Source organism: Chrysochloris asiatica, unplaced genomic scaffold, assembly GCF_000296735.1.
Source record: "Chrysochloris asiatica unplaced genomic scaffold, ChrAsi1.0 scaffold00271, whole genome shotgun sequence".
Lineage (NCBI taxonomy): Eukaryota > Metazoa > Chordata > Mammalia > Afrosoricida > Chrysochloridae > Chrysochloris > Chrysochloris asiatica.
In genome coordinates this window covers 2622145-2648252 of record NW_006408789.1, presented here as the reverse complement: position 1 = coordinate 2648252, position 26108 = coordinate 2622145, and the positions used below count along the sequence as shown (strand labels likewise).

The following is a 26108-nucleotide window of genomic DNA, read 5'->3' as shown; positions in this document are numbered from 1 at the left end:
GGAAAGGTGCAGACTGCAAAGCCCCCTCTGGGCATGCCTTAGCTGACCACAGACTTGATTGTCAAGTCCCAAGACTTTGATTTGGATTGTGTGTACACTGAGCTGTGAATATACATGTTTCTTAGCCATTCAACTGTAAACTCTTCAATGATAAGAACTGTAGCTTTATTCATGTTGAGTTCTTGGAATCCAGCAAACTAGTTAGCATGTTGCTATCATTAGTTACCATAGAATTGATGGCAACTCCTTGAGTACACAGTAGAATTGCTCCATGGGATTTTCAAGGCTCTGACTTTTGGGAAGCACGTTGCCAGGCCTCTTTTCCAAGGTCTCCCAGGGGGGATTTGAACCACTAACCTTTCAGCTAATAGTCAAGCGCTTAATAGTTTTTGTCACCCAGAGACCCTTGCTTGGCATGTAATAGATATTTAACAATTGTTTGATGAGTAGCTGAAGTAAACAATGAAATAAATGAATTCCTAATTAAATTAAACCATGGGTTCTGGTGTTGTTAGGTACTATTGAGATAGCACCCCTGTGTACAATAGAATGAAACACTGTCTGCTCCTGTGACATCCTCACAATTGTTGTTATACTCAAGCTCATTGCTGCTGCCACCATGCCAGTCTTATCTCCTTGGGGGTCTTCCTCTTTTTCACTGGCCCTCCACTCTACCAAGCATGATATCCTTCTCCAGGAACTGGTCCCTTCTGATAACATGTTAGAAGTATGAGAGACGAAGTCTCACCATCTTGGCTTCTAAGGAGCATTCTAACTGTTCTTCGAACATCTGTAGATTATAAGAAATTCTCAATGGGAAACTGGCTCTGTGTATTGCATAAAATCAATTGTTTTTTGTTTGGGGTCTTTTTTTTTTTTTTTTTAATGCAAAATAAGTATTGCTTTTCTTTGAAATGATTTCCGTCTACTTTTAAACCAGATCCATGTCTCCCCTTGGCCTACTCAGCCTCTTTTAAACAATTTTGACTATTCTCTTTTTTTCCCCTTCCTGTCTCACTTGAAGTCATGTGAGCATTTGATCATCTGAACACTTGATTTTATTTGAGATTGCAATGCCCACCCATGGCTACATAAGAATGCCAATAAACCCTCTGGTATCACTTGCCATAGGAAATCCAGAAAATAGGATCCAGAAAATTTCTTTCCTGATTCTATTGTATTGCTTGCTCATTACTAATAATTTATAGTATAATGTATGTGTCAGTGGTACGAGGATGTGTGAATGCACTTGTTAAATACTGGCTCTTCTGCCTTCTTACCTGCTACTAGGAGATTCTGGATGCTCTAGAAAAAGCAGAATCAAAGACTGAGGACCTCAAATCTCAGCTGAATGAACTTTGTCGATTTTCCAAAGACCTGAGCTCATACAGTGGAAAGGTTTCTGGCCTGATTAAAGAATATAACTGGTGAGTATGACCCTGAAATGTTCCAGTTATTGAATATGATAAGTAACTGCCAAAATCAAACCCAATGAAGTCAGTTCTGATCCATGGCGACCCCACGGGTGATGGAATCAAACAGCTCTAGAAGGTATTCTTGGCTAAAGTTTTTGCTTTGTTTCTTGAAACTTTTTATTGTGAAGTGAGTGAAGGTTGACAGAGCAGATCATCAGTTTTCCATCCAACAAAGCCCACATTTTGTTTCATCTCACTGATTGCAGTTCCTTCCATGTAGCAACAGTTACCCCACTTTCTCCCTGGGGTTCCAATGTCCATTCCACCCTCCTTCCCAAGCCCTCTGAACCTTGTCTCCAGGTAAATATTGATCTTGAACAGTTGACCATTCCATGGTGAACATACCTCACTAGCATTGTTCCCTCTGTACCCCTCCATTGCTTGGTTAAATATTGGGCCATGAGGGGTGAGTTCTGCTCCAGACCCAAAGGGTGGTTGAGGGTCATAGTCTCAGTTTCCTCCTGTCTCTGACCAGGAAGCCTAGTTTCTCAAAAAATAACTTTGAGTTTTGTTTTACACTGTCTCTCACTCCATCTGGGACTTCCTCATGTGGCCCCTTGTACATCATTTGGTAACAAGACTAGAATTCTTATGAAAGCAGCTTGTCAGACCTTTGCCATGGCACTGCTGGGTGGGTTCTACCTACCAGCCTTTAGGTTAGAGGTCAAATGCAAAACATTTAAGCCACCCAGATAACTTAAATGAACAAGCCAGCAGTTTATGTAATTTTGAAGACGTGATTTTAATCATATACATGAATTGATCATTAAATATATAAGGGGGCCTCAAATAGTTTAGGGGAAAATGGGATTAAAAGAAAACTGAATTTTCACATAAACATTTTGAAGCCTCCTCATATTACTAAATGAGATGAGTGCATGTTCTAAGAAGGGTTGATTTTAGCAAACATTATTTTAATATATTCTGTCATTTCCTCCTTCCATTGAATGCTCTGAATCCATGGATTTAGCCTTTGCTTGCAAGCATCCAAGGGCTGCCAGAACAGAGAACAAATTTTACAACAAAGATTTCAAAAAGCCTTCAGGGATTTCCAGCAATGGTTGGTGAGTGCAAAAATCACCACAGCCAAATGTTTTGATTTACCTCAAAATATTCACGAAGTTTCAGCAAGTCTCCAAAAAATACAGGTAAGAATGTTACCAATTAATTATAAACTGTGTTGAATTGAATTATTGAGGTACTGCTAGATCTTTTTATAAGTGCATTGCATACTAAAGTTCTGCCCATTACTGGGAGGTACAATGAAGTTAGTTTTCAACTCATAGTGATCCCATGTGGTAGAACAGAACTTGTTGTGGTTAAGTGCCGTTGAGTCAGTTCTGACCCATAGCGACCCTCTATAGGGTTTCCTGTGAGCAGCTGGTGAACTTGAACCACCACTGTGCAGTTTGAACAGCTTTGCAGTCTGACGCATCAACCCACAGTGCCACACCGCTGGCTAGAGTCTTTACAGGAGCAGATAACTAAGTCTTTCTCCTTCAGAGCTACTGGGTGGGTTTGAACCACCAACAAGTGCTAAACCATTTGGTTTGTTGTTACTGTGTGCCGTCAAGTTGATTCTGACTCACAGTGATGCAATATGACAGTAGAATGACCCCATAGGGCTTCCTTGACTATAATCTGTATGGGACTGCCTCTCTAGGTCTATGGTCCTGAGGAGACACTGGTAGATTTCAAATGCTCGCTTTTTGCTGACAACCAAGCACTTAACCATCATGCCACTAAGGTTCCAACTGTTGCTTGTTGTTGTGAAGTGCCATTGAGTCAATGCCAACTCTTAACAACCCTGTATAGGGCTTCCAAGGAGCAGCTGGTGGGTTTGAACCTTGTAGTTTGCAGTCCAGTGTTTATCTACAGAACCACAACAGAAGTCAAGTGTTGCGTTGTTGTTCTTCAGTGCCATCGAGTCGGTTCCGATTCATAGCGACCCTGTATAACGTTTCCTAAGAGGCTCGTGAGCTTGAATTGCTGACCTTTGGTTCAAACTGACCTTACAGCCTTTCCCACAGTGCCACACCTTGACTCCAAGGGTTGCTTAACCAACTCAGATTTCACCTGGTGGGTTTTAACTGCCAACCTTGCAGTTAGCTCTGGAGTATTACCAAGGCTCCTTTCTAAATGACCTTTCTAAATGACCAGCATGTCTCAGTTCTGTCAGTGGGTTTTTACATGCCATTTTCATCATAACCCTATTGCTGGTAGAGTTCTGCTGTGGAATTGTAGGATAGGCACTGGACTGCCTACTGCAAAGTCAGCAGTTCTAGTACACCCGCCACTCCTTGTAAACTCTATACAGGGTGGCTATGAGTCAGAACTGACTCAGTGGCACTTAAAAACAGCAGCATATTGGGGGTGGTATTTTGCCGTCTAGTTGGTTCTGACTCCCAGTGACCCTATATAGGGTTTCCGCAGTTGCAAGTCTTTATGGGAACAGAAAGACTCATCTTTCTCCCTCTGAGCAGTTACTAGATTGGAACTGCAATCTAATGAGTTACACACTCGCCAACAGAGCTTCTTAATAAACATATTGGGCACATAAAATCATTATTTCTATTATATAGGAAATGTAAAGGAGTCTTGGTAAGGTCTCAGCGCTGCTATGTAAAAGTAGCAGGCAGATTTTACACATTTTTCTGCTAAATTTGACTTATTTTTTCTTCGCCTTAATAGTTACATTCCACACACCACACTCAACACCAACATTTTAAAATAGTCACTGAAATTGCCTTTGATACAGGTTCATGTCTGATTAATATATTAGCAGTCCTGAGTAATTGGTTATGAGTTGATTCCCACCACCCCCCCTCCTGAGGGTCTTTCAATAAAAAAAACTAAGTATAAATGCTCATTCTTAGAGTTTGGACATTAGGGACAGACTCTGAACAAGTAAGTGTTGTCTATAACTCTTCTACTACATAAAAACTCGTATTTCATAGTTTTGAATAACTTAGGTCAAAGTTGAAAAGATACCTCTTGTTTTGAAAATATCTTACACTTTTGCTCCAAAATAGAAAGTAGAACTTGGAGCCTCACTCATCCGTTTGTGTGGGAGAAGAATTCAAAACTATTTTTACTCTGTCCTTCCACTTCTCAGCCCATCCTCATCTCTAAGTTGGCAGTCCATAAAGACAAAGGCCCTGGTAAGGTGCCTTGATCTAAGTACACAGAAGAGCATGTTGATTCTTCTGGGCATTCCAGAAGAAATAATCTTTTGCTCCTGTGGTTTTAATTTCTTCTCAAATGTTTCTAAAGAAGTAATGACATTTGGTTATAAAATACAGAACCCACCCACCATTTTTCTGGAAGGAGACTATGTCTTTAGATCGAAGCAGATGGTGGGGAAGCACATGCTTTGACTACGCTTTTCTGAATTACATAGTGGCAACATATCTTTGACTTGTCGTCCTCAAGGACAACTGCCATAGTTCATTGTTTAGCACTTCTATATAACATTGTCTATTACAACTAATAGCCTTCCCTTTTTGAAGGCTTTCCAGGAAAAGTCATGTCTGGTCTCTTTTTAGGGATAGTTGTGCATCTTCTGAGCAGATGGTTTGAATGTTACTCTATCAACCTGTGAACCATGTGCCTGGCCATGTTTACCCTTTTGCTTTGGCAGCTAGGATGCTCACCAGTTGTAAAGAACTAAAAGGCATGAATCACTTAAACTAATGTTGTTGTTGTTGTTAAATACTATCAAATTGGTTCTGACTCATAGCGACCCTGTATAGGGTTTCCGAGGAGCATCTCTGGTAGGTTTGAACCACCATCTTTTTAACTAGCAGTCTAGTACTTATCCTACGGTACCACATGAGGGTATATTTTATTTTACAACCCTTATTTTCCCTTGGTCCTCATTTTCTCTCCTATTTATTTTTTATCTCATTTTTAATGTTTTCTAAGGTAGCTTCTAACCTTTATTGGGACAACTCAAACTTTAAGTGAAAAAATAACTCGACTATTAGAATAAGACCTGACTTAGTTTATACAGTAAAAATAGCTATCTCCTCTCGGACTTTGTCGAGATGGAAGTAGGAAAAAATGCACAGATTTTAGAGCATGCAGCATTTGATTAAGCCAGTCTAACTTTTTGCTTTATAGGAGTTCTTGTCCGAAAGTGAAGATGGGCAGCACAAACTAAACACGATGCTATCTAAAGGAGAGCTTTTGAGTACTCTGTTAACTAAAGAGAAAGCGAAAGGTATCCAGGCCAAACTTGAGAACGCAAAAGAAGATTGGAAAAATTTTCACTCAAATCTCCACCAAAAGGAGTCTGCCCTGGAGGTATGGCTAGCTGGCTGATGGACACATTCTGGTAGTAGCGGTGTTAGCATTGTTGTGGAGATTTTGGTTAAACCATACTTTTCAGTATTCCTGAGTACCCTTGGGAATGGTGTTGGCTATCTCTCTGAATGTAAATGGGTAACTAAGAAACTGTAAGAAGTAGCCCATGGCTGGGTGTGTGAGCCTCACTGAAGAACAAAACCACTTCTACTTGGCAAGGGCTTTGTCACAGACATGTCCATGCCCCATTCCCACAGGACCAGCCCATTTTACAATTCACCTAACCTTCCATTCGGAATGCCTCATTGTGGGAATTATTCTAGGACAATGCACAGACATATAAGGGTTAAGAATCTCATGGAAAATCCCACTATATTTATTTACTTATTTATTTTGTGAACTGAGTGATAGTTTATATGGGAGAACATCGGCTTTACACCATTGTTTCATTGCAATGATTACAGTCTCCTCCATACATCATCATTCAATAGTACTTGCTTCCATTCCCTGTTTTGTTTTGGGGTTTTTCTTGGGGGAGAAGGGGAGAGCATACATAAAACACTCAGAAATATATAGTCATTTAAACAACCAAAGGGCACATTCTGCAAGCCTGCCTCCTGGCTGCCAGCACCCAGCCCTCTCTTCCCATGAATCTACAGTCCTCATTCCCATTATCTTTTCATTCAATTTTCCACCAAGATCCCTGATATTTATGTAAAGCTGCAAAATGTGATAGATAGGAAATACATTATACCTGATATAAATATCAAGTAGTTGTTTCTCCAAGTAAATGACTTAGAGACAATGCGTATGCACTCTGCATTTTATTCAGAGGTAGTATTCCCTGAGATTATTATCATTGTAACGGAATTCCTTCCACAGTGCAGTTTTTTTTCCTGCCGATCGATCATCTGTTTGATTTGTTTAGAGAAAATGTTAAGAGACAGGAGAGGACTTTTCCTTTTGACAGATGTGCTTCCTTGGAGAATAGATTATTAATTTCATTATGACTACCGTAAATGCAAGATGGAAAAATTATAGAGAATTGTTGTTGTTAAGTGCCGTCAAGTTGGTTCCAATTCAATGCAATCCTGTATAAGGTTTCTGAGAAGTGTCTGGTGAGTTTGAACTACCAACCTTGCAGTTCAAACTGACCAGGATTCCAACAGAGAATTAATACCTCAATCCTTTCCTAACCCAGGACCACTGTTGGTCTCCTTTGTGGTGTTTCTTCCATGGTGGACATCCTCCACTTACAAGACAGGGGTACACATTGCGTAGTACTTGGAAATCTGTTCTTCATCACACAGGGATGCCATGTGGCCTGCGCTCTGGAGGCGGCAGCTATAGACTAGACACATCGAACACTGATTGCTTGATTATCTAGTTCAGGATTTGGGCAGGTAGGCGGCTAGGTCAGGAATTGGTTTTGTTTCCTTGCTCTGCCTTTCTGCTCATGACAGGTTTAGCTCTTTAACGGGTCTGTTCTTTCCTCCCTCCCTCCCTCCTCCCTCCCTGTCTTCTTGCTTTGTTGGGTCATTGTTGAACGGCTAGTCTGTGCTAGTCAGTATGAAGGAAACACACAGGATTAAGTCTTTCCCCATGTCTCAGAGAGTTCATTTTCACAGGGGTAGTCTGTCATCTAAAGAGATGATCGCAGTAAGCTATACGGAAGACAAGGAAGATTTCCAGACAAGGAAGATTTCCAGAGCGGTGTAATGTTACCTAAATCTGGAAACAAAACATTATTTGCATTTGTCAAGGCTAAGGTGTGGTGTACTCCAGAGAGAAGGAACTGAATGTGTAGGATCAGAGACTCATGAGCAGTGACCAGGGGCACCTTGAGAAGTTTGACACCAGCGTGAGATTTTGCAGAGAGAGTGATAGAAATAAGACTGCAGTGGGGAATTAGGGCCAGATGGGGAATGTCTTGGGTGCTAAATCATTTGATCTTGATTCTCAACTGGCTCAGAGTGTTGTATGAATGCTGTTTCTCTAATGTGTGGCTTTCAGAGTTGGTAGCTGTAGTCCTGGTATGGTGCCATAGGGTAAGCACTCAGCTGCAAGGTTGGTTTGAACTATAAGGTTGGCAGTTCAAACTCACCGGCTGCTCCTTGGAAACCCTCTACAGGGACACTATGAGTCTGAACCGATTCAATGACACTTCACAACACAACAGGTGGTTGCTGAAGTCTTGAGAGAAATGTTCTGAAAGCAGGTTCCAGGCCTCAATGGGAGGTCTGTAAACCCTTGTAGATAGAAAGCGTATGAAAAGTGTTAGGAGCCGGTTGACTTTGTTCTACTTTTATTTCTAGCACCCAGGTCCTTGCTCATACCTAGTGACTTTGCCTTATACAAGGAACCCCAACCCCTAGCGCTCTGTTCCTCAGTCTCTTACAGAACCTTAATCTCCAACCCTGCTCCCCACCCCCCATTTCTTCCTTTTTGGTGACTTTATGAGACTCCAGTAATAAGAAATTTTAAAACACCTAAAATTTATAAACGTATTTACTTATACAACAAATCAAGCACCTTCCTTTTACCAGGCACCACTCCAGGCTCTGAGTTTACAACAAAGAATTCAACAGAACAAATCCCCGTCCTCACGAAGTGTAAACATTAGTAGAATTCACCTTGGCATCTTACTTTTGTGATGTACTTTTACCTTTCCAAAAGATTCACATAGCTAAGGCATTACCCTAGTAGGTGAATATGGCTGGCATGATTATCCCACACTGTTGTTGTTGATGTTAAGTGCCGTAGAGTCAGTTCTGACTCTTAGCCACTCTGCGTAGGGTTTCCATGGAGTGGCTAGTAGGTTTGAACTGCTGACCTTGCAGTTCAAACCGACCTTGTGGTTCCGTGCTTTATCCCGCAGCGCCCCTCCAGGACTCCTCACACTGTAGAGAACCAGGAGGAGCTTTGGATGGAACCTGAAGCCATTCTCCCATAGGCTGCCCTGGTTTTTGCACTTTGCATTTTCAGCTGACCTCCATAGACTTGCTCTTTGAGAGTGCAACCTACAGAACTAATACATTTTTTAATTCATTGGTTGAATCTTATGGAGCATAAACAGAGCATCCAATGTACTTCTCTCTTAACTTTTATAACTAATATCTGATGGTTTAGACCATTGCTAAAGTAAATGGTGCCATATTAAGCTTTATCAAATACATTTCCAGCTGACAATAGCTAAGGTGTATCTGAAAGTATCTGACACTTTGTGTCTTATTGTAATTCAAAGTAAATTATTTCTTAAGAATATAATAAATATATGGGCAGCTCTCTGCTGCTTGTCTCATCACTAATCAGAATCAATCAAATATTGAGTAGCATTAACACTGTTCTCAAAGGTACCTCCTGCATTCTAGGAGGTATATGATACAGGGCTTTGTAATGCAATTGTGGAGATTGTGCATCAAAAGAAAATTCTCCTTCCAACGCAGTCTATAAAAAGTGTATGGCAATTTAATCAACACCAAATGGGATACAAGTTAAGAAGTGGGTGTGATCTCTGAGGTGGACCGGGTTGTTTTTGTTGTTAGTTATACAACAGAATGAAACACTGCTCAGTCCTGCACCAACCTCACAATCATTGTTATGCTTGAATCCATTGCTGCTGCCACTGTGCCAGTCCATCTCACTGGGGGTCTTCCTCTTTTTTGCTGACCCTTCACTTTACCAAATTTGATGTCATTCTCCAGAAACTGATCCCTGCTGATGAAATGTCTGAAGTATGAGAGATGAAGTCTGGCCATCCTGGCTTCTAAGGAGCATTTTGGCTATACGTATTCCAACAGATTAGATTGTTCTCCTGGCAGTCCATGGTACCATTAATATTTTGTTTTTCACCATAACACAAATGCATCAGTTTTTCTATGCTCTTCCTTATTCATTGTCCTAACTGGATAGGATAGTTAAAGGTTAAATTTAAGGAAAAAAAATAAAAATTCTTAAGAAGTCCCTACAGGATAGTCAAAAATTATACAGGTACCTCGGCAAAGGGTGGAAGCAGGAAAGGGAAGCAGAGAATGAGATTATACAAGAAGGCTTTGAATGCCAAGTGAAGGACGTCAAACATCCATTAAAACATCCCTGGTGCCATGATCCCTAACGGTATCTAAAACCCTGTAGAACCTGAAGATTCAAATGAAGGACTTTGAAGTCAGCGCCGAACCTGTGCAGACCTGGCTCAGCAAAACAGAAAAAATGGTGCGTGAGAGCAGCAATCGCCTCTACGATCTGCCAGCCAAGAGGAGAGAACAGCAGAAGCTCCAGGTAAGAAGACCCCTCCCCACCACACCTGGCCACCAGCGTTCAGAGTCTCTCAAGTTAGAGTATGCTGTCTGGAGACACCAGGGCTCCTTTCTCTGTCTCTGATAGACTCTGTGTCTCCTGAATTTCCTTGCAGGTAGGATTTTCTTCCTTCCTGTATGCAACATTACGTGCAGACTGGACACAGTAGTGTCTCGGGGAACACCGATTGCTTGCCAGTGTTGATTTTGATGTTCTTTGGGGCCACAGCTTTGTCCGCAATGTGCTTTCCTTGGTCTGTTAATAGTAACTTGCTTGTGCTTTTCAGTCTGTCCTTGAGGAAATAAACTGCTACGAACCTCAGCTCCACAGGCTAAAAGAGAAAGCTCAGCAGCTGTGGGAAGGACAAGCTGCCAGCAAGAGCTTTCTGCACCGAGTGTCGCAGCTGTCTTCCCAGTATCTAGCACTAAGCAATGTAACCAAGGTAACGCCTGCCATGTGCTGTGTGGGAATGGAGCGCTGTGTTGCCAGAATGGAGTCTCGCTGTGGGGATGCACAGGGTGTCTGGTGGTGTGCCTTCAGGTCAGGAATAAGGTGAATGTGTGCTGTCCCCAGGCCCTGCTGTCCCACTTCATCCTAACTGAGTTGTCCAAAAAGAGTGAAGCATTATCACACAGAATATTTATTATCACACAGACTATTCATTATCACACAGAATATTTATTATCACACAGAATATTTATTATCACATGGACTATTTCTTTTACTGCTGACCTAGTATGTGCCATACATCATTCATACCATTGCCATCCTAAAATCACAAAGCAGAAACGGGAGACACAGTTCAAAGCTTTTGTTTTACAGAATCTGATAAATACATTGTAGAAGGAAAACATGAATTCCAAGCAGTTCACCATGATGGATCAAGTATAAGAAGTTTGGAATAATACAGTTTTTAATTTTGTTTAGTCTTTAGATTAATGAGCTAGCTGTCACAGGTTTATGATTGAGTGTTTCCAATTCTAGAGCAGCCCTTAAAATTGGTACTCACTAATGGAACTGAGTTTCCTTGAAACCCCTCTGAACAGAGTCAGTGGAACCCTACTCTGTCCTCATTAATAACAAAGACCCCTCTTGAGTTGTAATAGCTACAGATTGTCTCTTAAACTCAGTTTGGCTTATACTGTTTGTTCCTGCCATTTGCCTTTGCATTTCAGATCCTGGAATGTAGGCACCCCTTTTCTTTTTAAGGAGCTCTGCTAGTGCTGTAGGTGAAGTGTTGGGCTGTTAACTGCAAGGTTCGTGGTTCAGACAGTCCCTGGAGGCTGTCTGCTCTGGTAAACATTCATAGTCTTGAAACCCTGTATACAGTCACTGTGAGTTCGAAATGTCTTTCATGGGGCAGTGGATTTTCTTTCATTTCCTAGTTCATTGGTTTAGTGTGGACTTCTTCCAGGTCTGCTAATTCAGGTCTCCAAAAAAAAAAAAAAAACAAAAAACGGTTTTTTTGAGTCATTGTAAAAGTCTGGTGATAAGTCTATGTGTTTGTTATTGTTGTTAAGTGCCGTAGCGTTGGTTCTGACTCATAGCAACACTAGACACAACAAAACAAAACACTGGCCGGCCCTGGGCCTGGTTAAATTGAGCCCATTGCTGCTGCCACTGTGCCAATCCATCTCACTGAGGGTCTTCCTCTTTTTCACTGACCCTCCACTTTACCATGCATAATGTCCTTCTTAGGGACTGGTCCCTCCTGATAATATATTTGATCTGTGTTTCCTCCTATTTATTCTATGGAAACACAGCAAACAAACAATTCTTACTCACAGTGACGGCATCGGATAGGGTGGATTGCCTCACAGGGTTTCCAAGGCTGGAATCTGCAGATGCAGATACCACATCTTTCTCCTGCAGCGCTGCCACTGGGTTCTAGTCCCCAGCCATTCAGTTACCAGCCAAACACTTCACCACTGCACCAGCAGATCCAGGGCTCCCAGTCTATGACCAAGTTACTTCTTGTTGTCTTTCAAAAACCCCTCACATACCTAAAATCAGAATAAATTAAGGACATCTTTCTATACTATTCTATTTAGCTGTTGTTCTTGTTAAGTGCCATCGAGTCAGTTCCAACCCATCGTGATCCTGTTTTAGGCTTCCAAAGAGTGGCTGCTAAGTTTGAACCATTGTGACCTTGTGGTTCAAATTAATCTTGCAGTCCAGTGCTTATCCTACAGCACCACACCAGGACTCTATTCTATTTAATTTAGGGTATCCCAAATCAGTATACTTGCATATTTGAATGCTTTAAACTATTCTTATAAAGTCTTTAAGTATGTTGTACCGAAACCAATCATTAATAACTTTTTAAATGTAATTATTTTTGTTATTTTTTACCATGTCAGCATTTGGTGTCTGTGGAGCCCAATGTTAGAAACAAATTCTCTTAGTCTCCCAGACATGGCATTGGGAAGAAATTTTACCTATTCTTAGAAAATGTCACTGTTATCATGAAAGCAGAGTGCCTAGATGGAATAAGTTGGGATTGTCCTACTTTTTAAAACTACTATCCCAGTATGTTTACCTTCTAGAAGGGCACTTGGCATACGTCATAGGATGGAGACAGCATGTACCTCAGTAATACCTGTGCAGCACATGGGGTGTGTCTGGTGGTAGCTCTGCAGATGGTTAGCTTCACCTTCAGTGTAGCTGTAGGCTGCAAAAGCTCCGTGGGACAGACAGCTGACAAACCCTCCTGTCATTTCCAGGAGAAAGTGTCAAGATTGGATCGAATTGTAGCTGAGCACAATCAGTTCTCTCTCGGGGTTAAGGAGCTTCAAGAATGGATGGCAGACGCCATTCACATGCTGGATTCTTACTGCCACCCCACCTCCGACCGAAGCGTGTTAGACAGCAGAATGCTGAAGCTTGAGGTGAGCTTGCTGAGACATGAACCTCTGAGCTATGGGGTTTGTTTCTCTCAACACAACTCACTTCTCCACCTGCCTGTTGTGATTTTATTACACTATCTCCACAAGAAATCTCTGAAGGCTTCTGTGGGTGTGGTCCTGATTGTATAGGGTGCGGTTGTTCATTTATCACTTAGTCAGCCCCTGATTCACAACAACCTGGACCCCACAACAGAACAAAATGCTGTCGGTTCCGGCACCATCCCCATGAGTCATTGAGAAGGCTGGATTACTGTGATCCATAGAGTTTTCCATGGCTATTTTTCAGAAGTTGGTCACCAGGCATTTCTTCCTAGTCTTTCTTAAGTCTGGAAGCTCTACTGAAACCCATCCAGCTCCATAGCCTCCACTGATAGATGGGTGGTAGCTGCACATCAGTTGCATTGGCTGGGAATGGGGATTAAGCCTGGGTCTCTCAAATGGAAGACAAGACAAGGTGGGCACCCTTAGAATCACTGAACCCAGGACATGTTCACCCCCAACTGCTATACAAAAAACTAAAATAAAAACCCAAATGTTCCTTATCTGATATGCTGATGAGAGGCTTGTTGTTGTTATTGTAAGTGGTGTTGAGTTGGTTTCGACTCATAGTGACCCTGTATAAGGTTTCCAAGGAGCAGCTGATACATTTGAACCACCAACCTTAAGGTTCAAGCCGATCTTGCGGTCCAGTGCTTTATCCAACAGTGTCACACCAGGACTCCGATGAGAGGCTGGTTTCATATAATTATGTATGCACAGATAATTATTTTGATGGCTGTATACATTGATGAGACCTTTCCAAAGCAGATCTCCAGATCTTTCTAATGAGGCGCCTCTGGGTGGGTTAGAATCTGCAACCATTTCTCATCTTAGTTACCTGCCTGTATCATGTAGTCATCTGCTTCTCCCACCCGCAGCTGTCAGGTGCATTTTACACTCATGATAATCCTTCTTCATTCATTCATCTCTGTCACATACACTCACCATCAAGATGACCAGCATCCTGTGTCGCCACCAAGGGATCAAAGATGACTAAAGTTTAGTCCTTGTGCTCCAGGATTCCTTGTCTGAGGTGGGAAGCTGAGCTACAGAAGGAAATTGTATCAGATACAGAGCAGCCAGCCAGGGAAGTGGATGTGGAGGGGAGGCACCTGTCTCAGGAAGTCTGAGTCGTACTGATACTTTAAGAATGATGGAGTGAGTTATCAGGCAAAGATGACAGGGTAGAGATTTCAGAATGGTACCAAAATGAGAGTAAAAGGTGAGGGAAAACCAGAGGAAGTAACAGCATTCTGTTGACGTCAAAGCTGGTAGTGATGGGTAGCTGAGGCGATAAGAGAGGTTGGCAAAGTCCAGATCAGGAAGAGAGGTGAAGCTTTCGTAACTTCAAATTAAAACTTCCTTTTCATATAGAAAAGAAGCAAGATTGATCGAGAGCTTGAATTTCAGCCTGGGACTGAAGAGATGACTTTTATGGGTTAGTGTGCTCAGAAGCTGTGATCTTTGAAATTTTATTACATGTCTATGTTCCCCTTACTAAGCACAGTAAAAGAAACCTTCTGTGGAATTGAGAAATTATTCAGAGAACTGAGACTTGTAGAACCCAGGTAGGTGAAGGGTGGCTGGTGACTCCACTTCTCCATCCCAGCAGCCTTAGAGTCAGGTGTCAGCCCAGCTGCTGTCTCCAAAACCAAAGACCGGTTGCCCGGGAGTCAGTTCAAACTCATGGCGCTCTATGTGTCTTGGAGTAGAACTGCTCCCTAGAGTTTCCATAGCTGAGACTTTTAGGAATCAAATCTCCAGCCCTTCCTAATGACACACCTCTGGATGGGTTCGAACCTTAAACCTTGTCAACAGCTTGCACCACTCAGGGAACTAAATCCACTGCCATCAGATCAATTTCGACTCTTGCCAATCCTGTATGACAGTCCAACACTTAGCCCACCAGGGCTCCAGGGACTAAAGCCATTCGGTTTTACAAATGTTGCTACATAGGTGACAAAGGACGTCTTTGACTTTATAGGCTCTGTTATCCGTGAAGCAGGAAAAAGAGATCCAGATGAAAATTCTGGTGACCAGAGGTGAGTGTGCCCTCCAGAACACGTCTCCCGAAGGCCTTCCTGCTATCCAGCAGCAGCTGCAGACGCTGAAGGACATGTGGGCTTCTCTTCTGTCCTCTGGGATTCGCTGTAAAAGGTAAATGAAAGCCCTTACTACAACACTGGTGTAAATCTCAGTAACAGACCTGGTACTGGATTCTTCCATTCTTTTTTAACCAAAGCTAATGAAACAGAGAGAGACTTTTCATGTAATACTAAGCCCAGGTTTTCATGTAATTAAACTGTGTATTCCCTTAATGCTGTTCGTCACTTAAAAACGAAAAGGTAAATGTTTCCAAATGTAAAGATATATTCATTAAAAACAAGTAGTTTGCCTGATTTGGGCAAGCCCCAGCTGACAGGTGGGTGGTAGCCATGTGTGCTGCACTGGCCAGGAATTGCACCTGAGCATGGAAAGTAGAATTCTACCACTGACCCATACCTGCACCCAAATCAGACAAGCTACTTGTTTTAGGTGCTGTTGACTTGGTTCCAACTCATAGCGACCTGATGTACAACAGAACAAAACCCTGCCCGGTCCTCCACCACCCTCACACTCGTTACACTTGAGCCATTGCTGTTGCAACTGTGCCCATCTCATTAGGGGTCTTCCTCTTTTTCACTGACCTTCCACATTTACTAACATGATAGGCTTGCTTCTTCAGGAGCTGGTCCCTCCTGATAATATGTCCAAAGTTTGAGAGACAAAGTCTGGCCATTCTGGCTTCTAAGGAGCAGTCTGGCTGTGCTTTTAATTTGTTTGTTCTTGCATTCCTTGGTACTTTTAATATTTTTCTCCAACACCATAACTCGCATGCATCAATTCTTTTGTGGTCTTCCTTATTCACTGTCCAGCTTTTGCATGCATATAAGGCTATTGAAAATACCATGGTTTGGGTCAGATGCACTGTAGTCCTCAAAGTGACATCTTTGTTCTTGAGCATTTTAGAAGTGTTGTGCAGCAGATTTGCCTAATGCAGTATGTTGTTTGATTTCTTGACTGCTACTTCTGTAAGTGTTGATGGTGGATCAAAGCAATATGAAGTTTTTGACAACTTCAGTCTTTTTTCCATTTATCATGATGTTATTTACTAGTCCATTGGTGAGGGTTTTTGTTTTCCTTACATTGAGCTGTAATGCATACCACAGGCTGTGGTTTTTAATCTTCACTAGTAAGAACTTTTAAGTCCTCTTCACTTATAGTAAGCAAGGTTGTATCATCTGCATATTGCATGTTGTTAATGAATCTTCCTCCAATCCTGATGCCAAATTCTTCTCCATATAATCCAGCTTCTGAGATTATTTGCTCAATATACAGAATGACTAAGTATGGTGAAAGAATAGAACCCTGGCATACACCTTTCCTAATATCAAGTAATCCACTGACCCCTTGTTCTGTTTGAACGACTGCCCACTAAGAGTAGGAAGAAAGATCTGGTGATGTACATGTGAAAATCAGCTAATGAAAACCCTAAAAGGATAGCAGCAGTTCAGTCGTGTTGTTCTGATTACATTGTACATGGGGTCATCATGAGACAGGCTGACTCAATGGCATTTAACAAAAACAGTTAACTTGGGAGGTAAAGCCAGGAAGAACCAATAGGGGCATGGGATAAAGAATGGCGTAAGAGAGGACAGACAGCAAATCGAGATATTTGAAGCAAGCAAGTTAAAGGAGCCCTGGTGGTGTAATGGTTAAGTCTGAAAAATTGGCAGTTCAAACCCACCAGTGGCCCTGAGGGAGAAAAGAGATGGTGATCTGTAGCCGAGGAAATGCTAGGGGCAGTTCTACTCGGTCTTGTTACTGTTATTAGGTGCCATCGAGTTGATACTGACTCATAGCGACCTGTTGTTGTTATTATGTGCCGTGGAGTCAGTTCCGACTCTTAGCAACCCTACACAGGGTTTCTGAGGCTGTAAATCTTTACGGGAGCAGATCGCCTTATCTTTCTCCCTCGGATCCGCTGGTAGTTTCAAACTGCTGACCTTGCAGCTCGATGCTAGGGGGCAGTGCTACTCAGTCTTGTTGTTGTTGTTAGGTGCCATTGAGCTGGTACTGACTCATAGCGACCTTATGCACAGCATAATGAAACATTGCCCAGTCCTGGGCCAACCTCACACTGTTGCTATGCTTGAGTCCATTGATGCTGCCACTTGGCCAATCCATCTCACTGGGGGTCTTCCTCTTTTTCTCTCACCCTCCACCTTACCAAACATGATACCCTTCTCCAGCCACTGGTCCCTCCTGACAATATGTCTGAAGTATGAGAGACGAAGTTTGGCCATCCTGGCCTCCAAGGAGCACTCTGGTTGCACTTCTTCCAACATGGATCTGTTGGTTCTTTTGGCAGCCCATGGCACTTTCAATATTCTCCTCCAACGCCATAACTCAAAGGCATCAATCCTTCTATGGTCTTCCCTGGTTTCTATTAGGTTTTAGGAGTGCTTGACTCAATGGCACACAACAACATCAGTCAAGTCATTGCTATGGACTTCTGGAACTTAAAATAGCTGGGGGCTCTTGGGAGCCTGTGGACAGCAGGTGCCTCTGAGGTATCCCCCAACCCCAGTGGGAGGAAACTGGGGTATTTGCAAACAAACTCCTATGACTCAGGAGAGGAGAGTTGCTCTCAGGGGTGATAATCCCCTTGGCACTTCATGCTTACCACGCCCTCACACCAAGTAGCCACCAGGAATCAGAGAAAGCCTCAGACTTTGATCTGGGAGCGGGCAATGGAAGTTCAGTTTGCAGTTTACTGATAGGGTTATAGGACCAGGGTTATACGAGGGGGCTTCAAATGTTCATGGAAAAATGAAATGAAATGCTAATGCTTTGATTCCAGGAACTTTTTGAAGTATAGGGTAGGGCATTTTTTGAAGTACAGGATAGCGCACTTACAGTGCCTGCTACAAACGAACGCAAAGCATCGTAGCATCATTAGGCTCAGTGATTAAGAGAATTAAACAGGTAACATGCATATTGGGAGAACTGAACTCTAATTGTTGATTCTGATTCATGGAGATTCCTGTGTATCAGAGTAGAGCTGTGGTGCTTAGTGTTTGCCATGGCTGACTCTTTGGAAGTAGATCACCTGATCTTTCTTCCAAGGTATCTCTGGGTATTCTCAAATCTCTAGCCTTTGGGTTAGCTGTTGCGCTCCTTAACCATTGGCCCCACCTAGGAACTTCATCTATTGAGAAAAAGAAATGCTTAGTCTATCCGTAAGAGCAACAATCAACTTTTCATATTTAGACCAACTCAGAAAAGATTACCCTATTTGTTCCTGGTGATTTTGTGATTTATAAACCTTCAGTAAGACAGCTACTGTGCCTCTTATTCTTCCTTGGTCTGTCCTGCCTGGGGATAGCCAGTCCTTTCTTTCTCTGCTCTGCGTGCTCTGCCCAGCTGGGTGTCTTAACCATCATCAGCTCTTTCCCTGCCTTGGGTCCCCATTATGGAATGTCTTGTGTTTTGATTCTCCAGCCTCTCTTAGGACCTCCAGACCTCTCGTAACTGACTTTAGATCTCTGTCTGCTCCCTGTCGACTTGGACTTACGGTGTTAATTGCTTTCGGAGGCTGTTCTTACCAGACACCTAGAACTCTGGTGTGATAACCCCCAAATACCTGTCTACACCCAGGTCTGCCTGGGTCCTCATTGCTGGGTCTCCTAGCTGGAGAGGATAGAGCAGACAACTGATGCTGGACTTCTGGGGTTGTTCAGTAGCGATTACTGTCCTTTAAATGCCTTTCAGTCAACTCGAAGGAGCCCTCTCTAAATGGACAAGTTATCAGGATGATGTTCGGCAGTTTTCCAGTTGGATGGACAGCATTGAAGCCAGTATAAGTGGGTCTGAACGGCAATGTGCAGAACTTCGGGAGAAAACAGCTGCTCTCGGAAAAGCCAAGGTTAGTGCCAAATTCCGTACCCATTTGCTTTGTTAGAAATCCATATCGGTTACCATGGAGTCAGTTCTGACTCATGGTAATCAAGCCCTTGTATGTCAGAACAGAACTGTATTCCATAGGATTTGTAATGACTGACTTTTTGGAAGTAGATTGCCAGGCCTTTCTTCTGTGGTACCTCGGGGTTTACTTGAACCTCCAACTTTTGTTAGTGACTAAGCATGTTAATCTTTTGCAATATACAGGGTCTCCTTTAAGGTGCCATAGTTGTTGTTGTTGTTATTAAGTACCATTGAATTGGTTCTGACTCTTATTGATATTATATAGGATTCCAAGGTCCCATAGTGGTTATAAGTCAGGCTGCTAACTGCAAGGTCTGCAGTGCAAAACTGCCAGTTGTTCCGTGGGAGAAAGATGAGGCTTTCTGCCTCCATAAAGATTTAAAAAGCCTCGGAAACCCTATACAGGTTTGCTGTAAATTGGAACCGACTGCACGCTACATAACCAAAGTACTACAATGTGAAGTTTGACAGGCCAGAGTTTTATAGGGTACACTTTTACTGCACATCTAGTTTTTCAACTCTATTCAGGAACTAGTTCTTGAATGGCCTTCTCCATCCCAACTTTATTACGTTCTGAACAGCACTTGTCATCTTCTCCCCGAGACCTTTCAACCTCAGATAGTCTCAGCCTCAGTTCCTATGGGCCCTGTACACGGATACTCTAAATCAGAAGCCTCATAATCCCTAGCTCCTTCTTTCCCAGACACACTTCGCATCACCCCTGGAGCCCAGCTGATCTTTCCTCAGTAATGTCTTTTCCCGATCAGTCCTCTTGTCATATTCCACCGATTTAATGTTGTGCCAAAGTCTACCAGCTGCTCCCATTGGCTCTTTCTCCTCTACTGTAATCTTCATCATAAGAGCACCTATTGGCTTCCCTGAACCTACAGGATAATGTCAGTAAGAATTTCAACAGTCCCCAACTGACCTTTCTCCCCCACACTCCTTCTACACATCTCCAGCCTTTGTTTCCTCCACACACTGTGATCTTATGATCTCATGCTTTTATAAAATCTCTTCCATTTCCGTAGCATGCCCCCCGCACCTTGGCACCTGTCCTAACAAATATGCTCACATGTGCACACTCAGGTGTGTATATCAGATATGTTGTTTTTGTGTTGGATGCCATCGAGTCTTTTCAGACTCACAGTGACCCTGTAGAGGGTTTCTGTGGAGCAGCTGGTGGGTTTGAATTACTGACTTCATGGTTCTAATTGACCTTGCAGTTTATGTTTATCCTACAGCACCACACCAATATCATATATGTTGCTGTTGTTGTTAAATGCCATTGAGTCGGTTCTAACTCATAGTGACCCAGAATAGTGTTTCTGATGAGCAGCTGGTGAGTTTGAAAAGCTTGTGATTGAAACTGACCTTGTAGTCCTGCGCTTATCCTAGATCACCACACCAGGACTATGTATGTGGGAATATAGATACATATATACACCAGGGACCTGCACATACATGCTTCTATGCACACAAATACACACATATTTATGATAACCTTGTTGTTGTTAAGTCCCATCAAGTCTGTTCCGACTCATGGTGACCCTGTATATGGTTTCTGTGGAGCAGTTGGTGGGTTTGAACCGCTGACTTACAGTTCTAATTGACCTTGCATCCAGTGCTTACCCTACAGCACCACGCCAATATCATATATGTTGCTGTTAAATGCCATTGAGTCGGTTCCAACTCATAGTGACCCAGTATAGTGTTTCTGAGAAGCAGCTGGTGAGTTTGAAAAGCTTGTGTTCAGACCAGCTTTGTGGTCCTGTGCGCTCCTCCAGTGCCACACCAGGAGTATGGATGCATGGATAGATCTATATACATGCACCAGGGCCCTACAGAGACACAAACACACACACACATATATGTGATAACCTGGTTGTTGTTGGTTATCGGTAAGTCCGACTCATAGCGACCCTGTAGAGGATTTCCAAAGAGTGGCAGGTGGTTTTGAACTTCCGACCTTGGGATTAGCAGTCCAGTGCTTATCCTACAATGCTACACCAGGACTCTGTCACAACCTGACGGCACTGGTAAACAGTATGGTTAAGCTTACTGAAATTTAGCCGTATCACTGATATGATGGTGAGCATGCTAACTCTTATTTTTTTTCTTCAATGCTCTCTAGTTGTTAAATGAAGAAGTGCTGAGTCACGGCAGCTTGCTGGAGACCATTGAAGTCAAAAGGGCTGCCATGACAGAGCACTATGTCACCCAGTTAGAACTTCAGGACCTGCAGGAACGGTACAGAGCCATCCGAGAGCGGGCTAAGGTACGGTTCCCCCCGCTCCATGTAGATTCACCAGACGAGCAGTGTCTGAAGTTCTCTTTATTTAAAGATATGTCTAGTTTTTTGAAAGACAGGGCTTGTGAAAACAGATGGACAAAATGAAGTAAACTCAATGAACACATTAAATGTACCTACAAATAAATATTAAGAAAAAAATGTAGACAGCTTTGTAATAAAAACTCACAATTGACTTACTATGTCGGATGTTGAGAATTTCCTAAGATGGGCAATACTGTTCAATACGCTATTTAGCATTCTTTAGACCTTAAGAATAAATCTGATTTATTCTTATAAATAAATAATGCTTCAGAGCAAATCCTAATTTATTAAATAAGGTAGAAAATGAGATCTTCAATGAGTCAAAACTTTATTTTGAGCACATTACCAATTTCAGTTTTCTTTCTTAGCAAAAGTATGTTTTTATGAAAAGTGAAATTTAATCCAGTAAAAAAAATTTTTTTTGTATGTCCATGCTCCACAACATAGGATATTTAAAAATCAAGTAGTTCATTGAATAAAATGGTCTTGAAGTTCCCTTTTCATCCTGAGATCTTTTGTTTTTCTATTTTTCAAATTAAAATTTGAAGGTTGATTCATCCAGGAATCAACCCAATTTAATAATTGTGATTTTCTAAAAACTTTTAAAGTAAATTCTTCTAGCATATTGATCCTGTAGATATCAATGCACTCCTATGTCACTCATCATAGGAAGCAGTAACCAAGTGTGAAAAACTAGTTCGTCTACACCAAGACTATCAGCGAGAGCTGAAAGCGTTTGAAGTTTGGCTGGGACAAGAACAAAACAAACTTGATCAATATTCAGTCCTTGAAGGGGACGCCCAATCTCACGAGACAACGTTACGTGATCTTCAGGTAATGTCTTACTTCATATCAAACAAGGGGATTTTCCTTCTGAACATGGACTTTCTGGTCTTAGCAAGGGGAGAATTGGCCTGTGTTCATTACACCCCTGATGAGATTTGAGCTTAAACACTTGAAGACCTCAGTACTGTAAGCTAGTTGAGATCAAGTGGTGGACAGTTTAGACCTGGCAGGGCTGGGACTTGGGTAAGCCATTAAGCTAGAAGGATGGACCCTGAAGGAATGGCTTTTGTTAAGTTCCTTAGACTTGGTTCCAACCCATAGCGACCCTGTATTGAGTTTCTGAGGAGCAGCTGGTGAGCTTGAACCGCCGACCTTGTAGTTCAAACTGATTTTGCAGTCCAGTGCAGTAACCCACAGCGCCACACCAGGCTAGCAGTCTAATATATGGCGTTGACGGGACACTTGCCTAAAGGATCGAATCCTCTGTAGGACATAGTTGTTGTTGTTAATTTGGTTCAAACTTCTAGCAACTCTGTATAGGATTTCCAAGGAGCAGCTGGTGGGTTTGAACCACTGATCTTGTGGTTAGCAATCTAGTGCTTATCCTAGAATGTCACACCAGAACTCTGGAACATAGTAGTGGGCACCAGTTAATTGTGTTGCTTCTTAAAATCAGACTGATGGCAGCATCTGGGACCATCTGGCTTCAAACTTGCTGAAGATGCAGGTCTAGGGTCAGAAATGTTAAAAGAGCAATTAGAGGAGCTAGAAGAAGTGTCTGTGCTGAGGCAAACAGTATATGAAAAGGTGGGCGATGTTAGACCTACCTAGTAAGTTATCAGTACTTACTCATACAGCATTCAACATCCCAGTCCTCAAGGGCCTCAGTCTCCTGAGGAAGGCAGATCCATAGGAAGAGCATTAGAAGCAACATGATACGGACAGTAATAGATGTAATGCAAGGGATTCTGTCTTAATATTACTGAGAGAGATAGGCCGGTGAGAGACCTCCATGCCTCACTGTGAGATGGAATTAGCCCTGGCAGAATCGGTTCAGGGTGGGGCAAGACAGACGTCCGAGTAGACATGGTGGGAAAGGCAGGAGCTGTTGTTACTGACGTACAGACTGTCTGGTGATTTGAGGAGGGACTGCTCACCAGCTGACCCTCAGAAACCCTATACAGGATCGCTATGAGTCGGAACCGACTCAACAGCACTTCACAACAACAACATACACTGGCCGGAGCATGTGGATGGGATTGTGAAGCTTAATCCTCTCTGGGACCTGACACTCAACAGCTTTCTGACTCAGTTTTCTCCACAGAGGTGTTGTGGGACTTAATGAGATGGGGGAACATATTTAAACAAATAGTCTTTTCATGAAGTAAATATATATTACCTATTAGAAAGGTCACAATGTCATTCGCTTCTTTACAAATCTCATCCATTCTGTCTTAAAATAGGAGGATATACTAGTCTTCCAGGTTTTGCTTTATTTTAGTAGAATTGACTTTGTTTTCCCTAAATGACCCCTCTCAGAACTTCCCTCCAGGAATCTTGGCAACAAACATCAAACACTCCAGACTTCTGTATGGGAATCCAGCCAGTGAGTTACATGCCACAAGCAGATGTTTCTCTTGATCTAGTCAGAAAAAACAAACAAAAAGAAACGGATTTAAGTCCGAATCAATATGGCCCTAACTTTACCAACCTCTGATTTCATCAGGACTCAGAGCTTCCATTTTCTTATTTCAAGTTACCCCAAGTATAAGAAAAAGCAGAAGATGCTAGTGGCAGAGAAAAGGTAATGGGGAATTGGGATGTTCCAGCTCCACCACAGAACTTCTTCAGATCCTGAGGTTCCACAGGATGCATTCCAATAGAAAGCAAGTGACTTCCTAGGGTCACACATGATTCCCTGTAAATCAAAGGCTGAATTTGGATCATGGAATGTGTTTTTGCATATACTGAACCATACTCTCTCTTTACAATAAATGTTGAAATATAAGATATACAAGAATTTATTTCATGCATTGATGGTTTGTATAACACACAAAACTTTTTTTTTTTTAAATATATAAAATATGAAAAGGATGACATTGGGAAGATTTCATAAAATGGGACAGGGGTAAGCCAACTGCAGGCTATGTACCAAATATGAGTCCAACACTTGTTTTTTTAAATAAAGTTTTATTAGGACACTGCCCTGCCCACGCATTACTATATCATCCATGGCTGCTTTGGCGCTATGGTGGCAGAGGTGAGCAGTTGCAACAGGGACAGAACCTAAAGTATGTCCTATTTTACCCTTTACAGAAAAAGCTGGCCAGTCTCAGAATTAGGGGAAGGGATTGTCTATATAAAATAACTTTGAATAAACTAAGAATGTTGGCATAAAACTTCATGTTTGTGACCTTTTTGATTAATAATTTGCCATATACTAAGGCTACCACATGACTGTCAGTTTGTCATATTGTGGTGGCATGTGAGTTGCTGTGATTCTGAAAGCTATGTCACCGGTATTTGAAATACCAGCAGGGTCACCCATGGTGGACAGGTTTCAGATGAGCTTCCAGACAAATCAGTATAGGAAGAAGGAATGACGAACTACTTCTGAATATTTAGTCACTGAAGATATTATGAATAGCAGAGAAACACTGTCAGATATAGTGCCAGCAAATGAGCCCCTCAGGTTGGAAGGCACTCAAAATGAGACTGTGGAAGAGCTGCCTCCCCAAAGTAGAGTTGACCATGATGACGCAAATGGAGTAAAGCCCTCGGGACCTTCATTTGCTGATGGGGCACAACTCAAAATGAAGAAACAGCTGTAAACATCCATTAATAATTGGAACATGGAATGTACGAAGTATGAATCTAGGAAAATTGGAAATTGTCAAAAATGAAATGGAACGCATAAACATCGATATCTTAGTCATTATTGAGCTGAAATGCACTGGTATTGGCCATTTTGAATCTCACAACCACATGGTTTATTATGCCAGGAATGACATAGTAAAGAGGAATGGTGTTGCATTCATTGTCAAAAAGAACATATCCAGATCAGTCATGAGGTACAATGCTGTAAGTGATAGGATAATATCCATGTGCCTACAGGGAAGCCCAGTTAATACCACTATTCAAATTTATGCAACAACCACTAAAGCCAGTGAGGATGAAATAGAAGAATTCTACCAGCTTCTTCAATCTGAAATCGATCAAACATGCAATCAAGATGTATTAATCATTACTGGTGATTGGAATGCAAAGGTTGGGAGCAAAGAGGAAGGACCAGTAGTTGGAAAATTTGGACTTGGTGATAGAAATGATGCTGGAGAACGAATGATAGAATTCTGCCAATCCAATGATTTGTTCATTTCAAATACCTTCGTTAGACAGTATAAGAGACAACTATACACATGGACCTTGCCAGATGGAATACATAGAAATCAAATTAACTACATCTGTGGAAAGAGACGATGGAAAACTCCCTATCATCAGTCAAAACAAGGCCAGCGGCAGACTGTGGAACAGACCATCAGTTACACATGTGCAAATTCAAACTGAAGTTGAAGAAAATGAAAACAAGTCCACAAGAGCCGAAATATGACCTTGAATATATCCCACCTGAATTTAGAGATCATCTGAAGAACAGATTTGATACATTAAACACTAAATACTGAAGACAAGAAGAGTTGTTTGGGTAATAGGTTGGTGGGTGGGGGAGTAAAAAAAAACAACACAAAAATACAGAAAAGTTGTTTGTGGGATGACATCAAGAACATCATACATTTAGAAAGCAAAAAATCATTAAGACAACAAAGAAGGAAAAGGTCAAAATGGATGTCAGAAGAGACACTGAAACTTGCTCTCCAGCAAAGAGATGCTAAAGCAAATGGAAGAAATGAGGAGGTACAAGAGCTGAACAGAAAATTTCAAAGA

General features: G+C 42.0%; 1 protein-coding gene across 1 annotated transcript in view; it reads left to right on the top strand.

Moving 5' to 3' along the window:
* Positions 1–26108, top strand: part of SYNE1 (spectrin repeat containing, nuclear envelope 1) — a 554350-nt gene that overhangs the window by 251124 nt on the left and 277118 nt on the right. The window contains exons 54-63 of the mRNA XM_006874353.1: positions 1291–1427; positions 2446–2623; positions 5598–5780; positions 9915–10058; positions 10363–10518; positions 12800–12964; positions 15006–15178; positions 18836–18989; positions 21183–21326; positions 22053–22217. Coding sequence (XP_006874415.1) covers positions 1291–1427; positions 2446–2623; positions 5598–5780; positions 9915–10058; positions 10363–10518; positions 12800–12964; positions 15006–15178; positions 18836–18989; positions 21183–21326; positions 22053–22217 — 1599 coding nt within the window. The remainder of the gene's footprint in view (positions 1–1290; positions 1428–2445; positions 2624–5597; positions 5781–9914; positions 10059–10362; positions 10519–12799; positions 12965–15005; positions 15179–18835; positions 18990–21182; positions 21327–22052; positions 22218–26108) is intronic.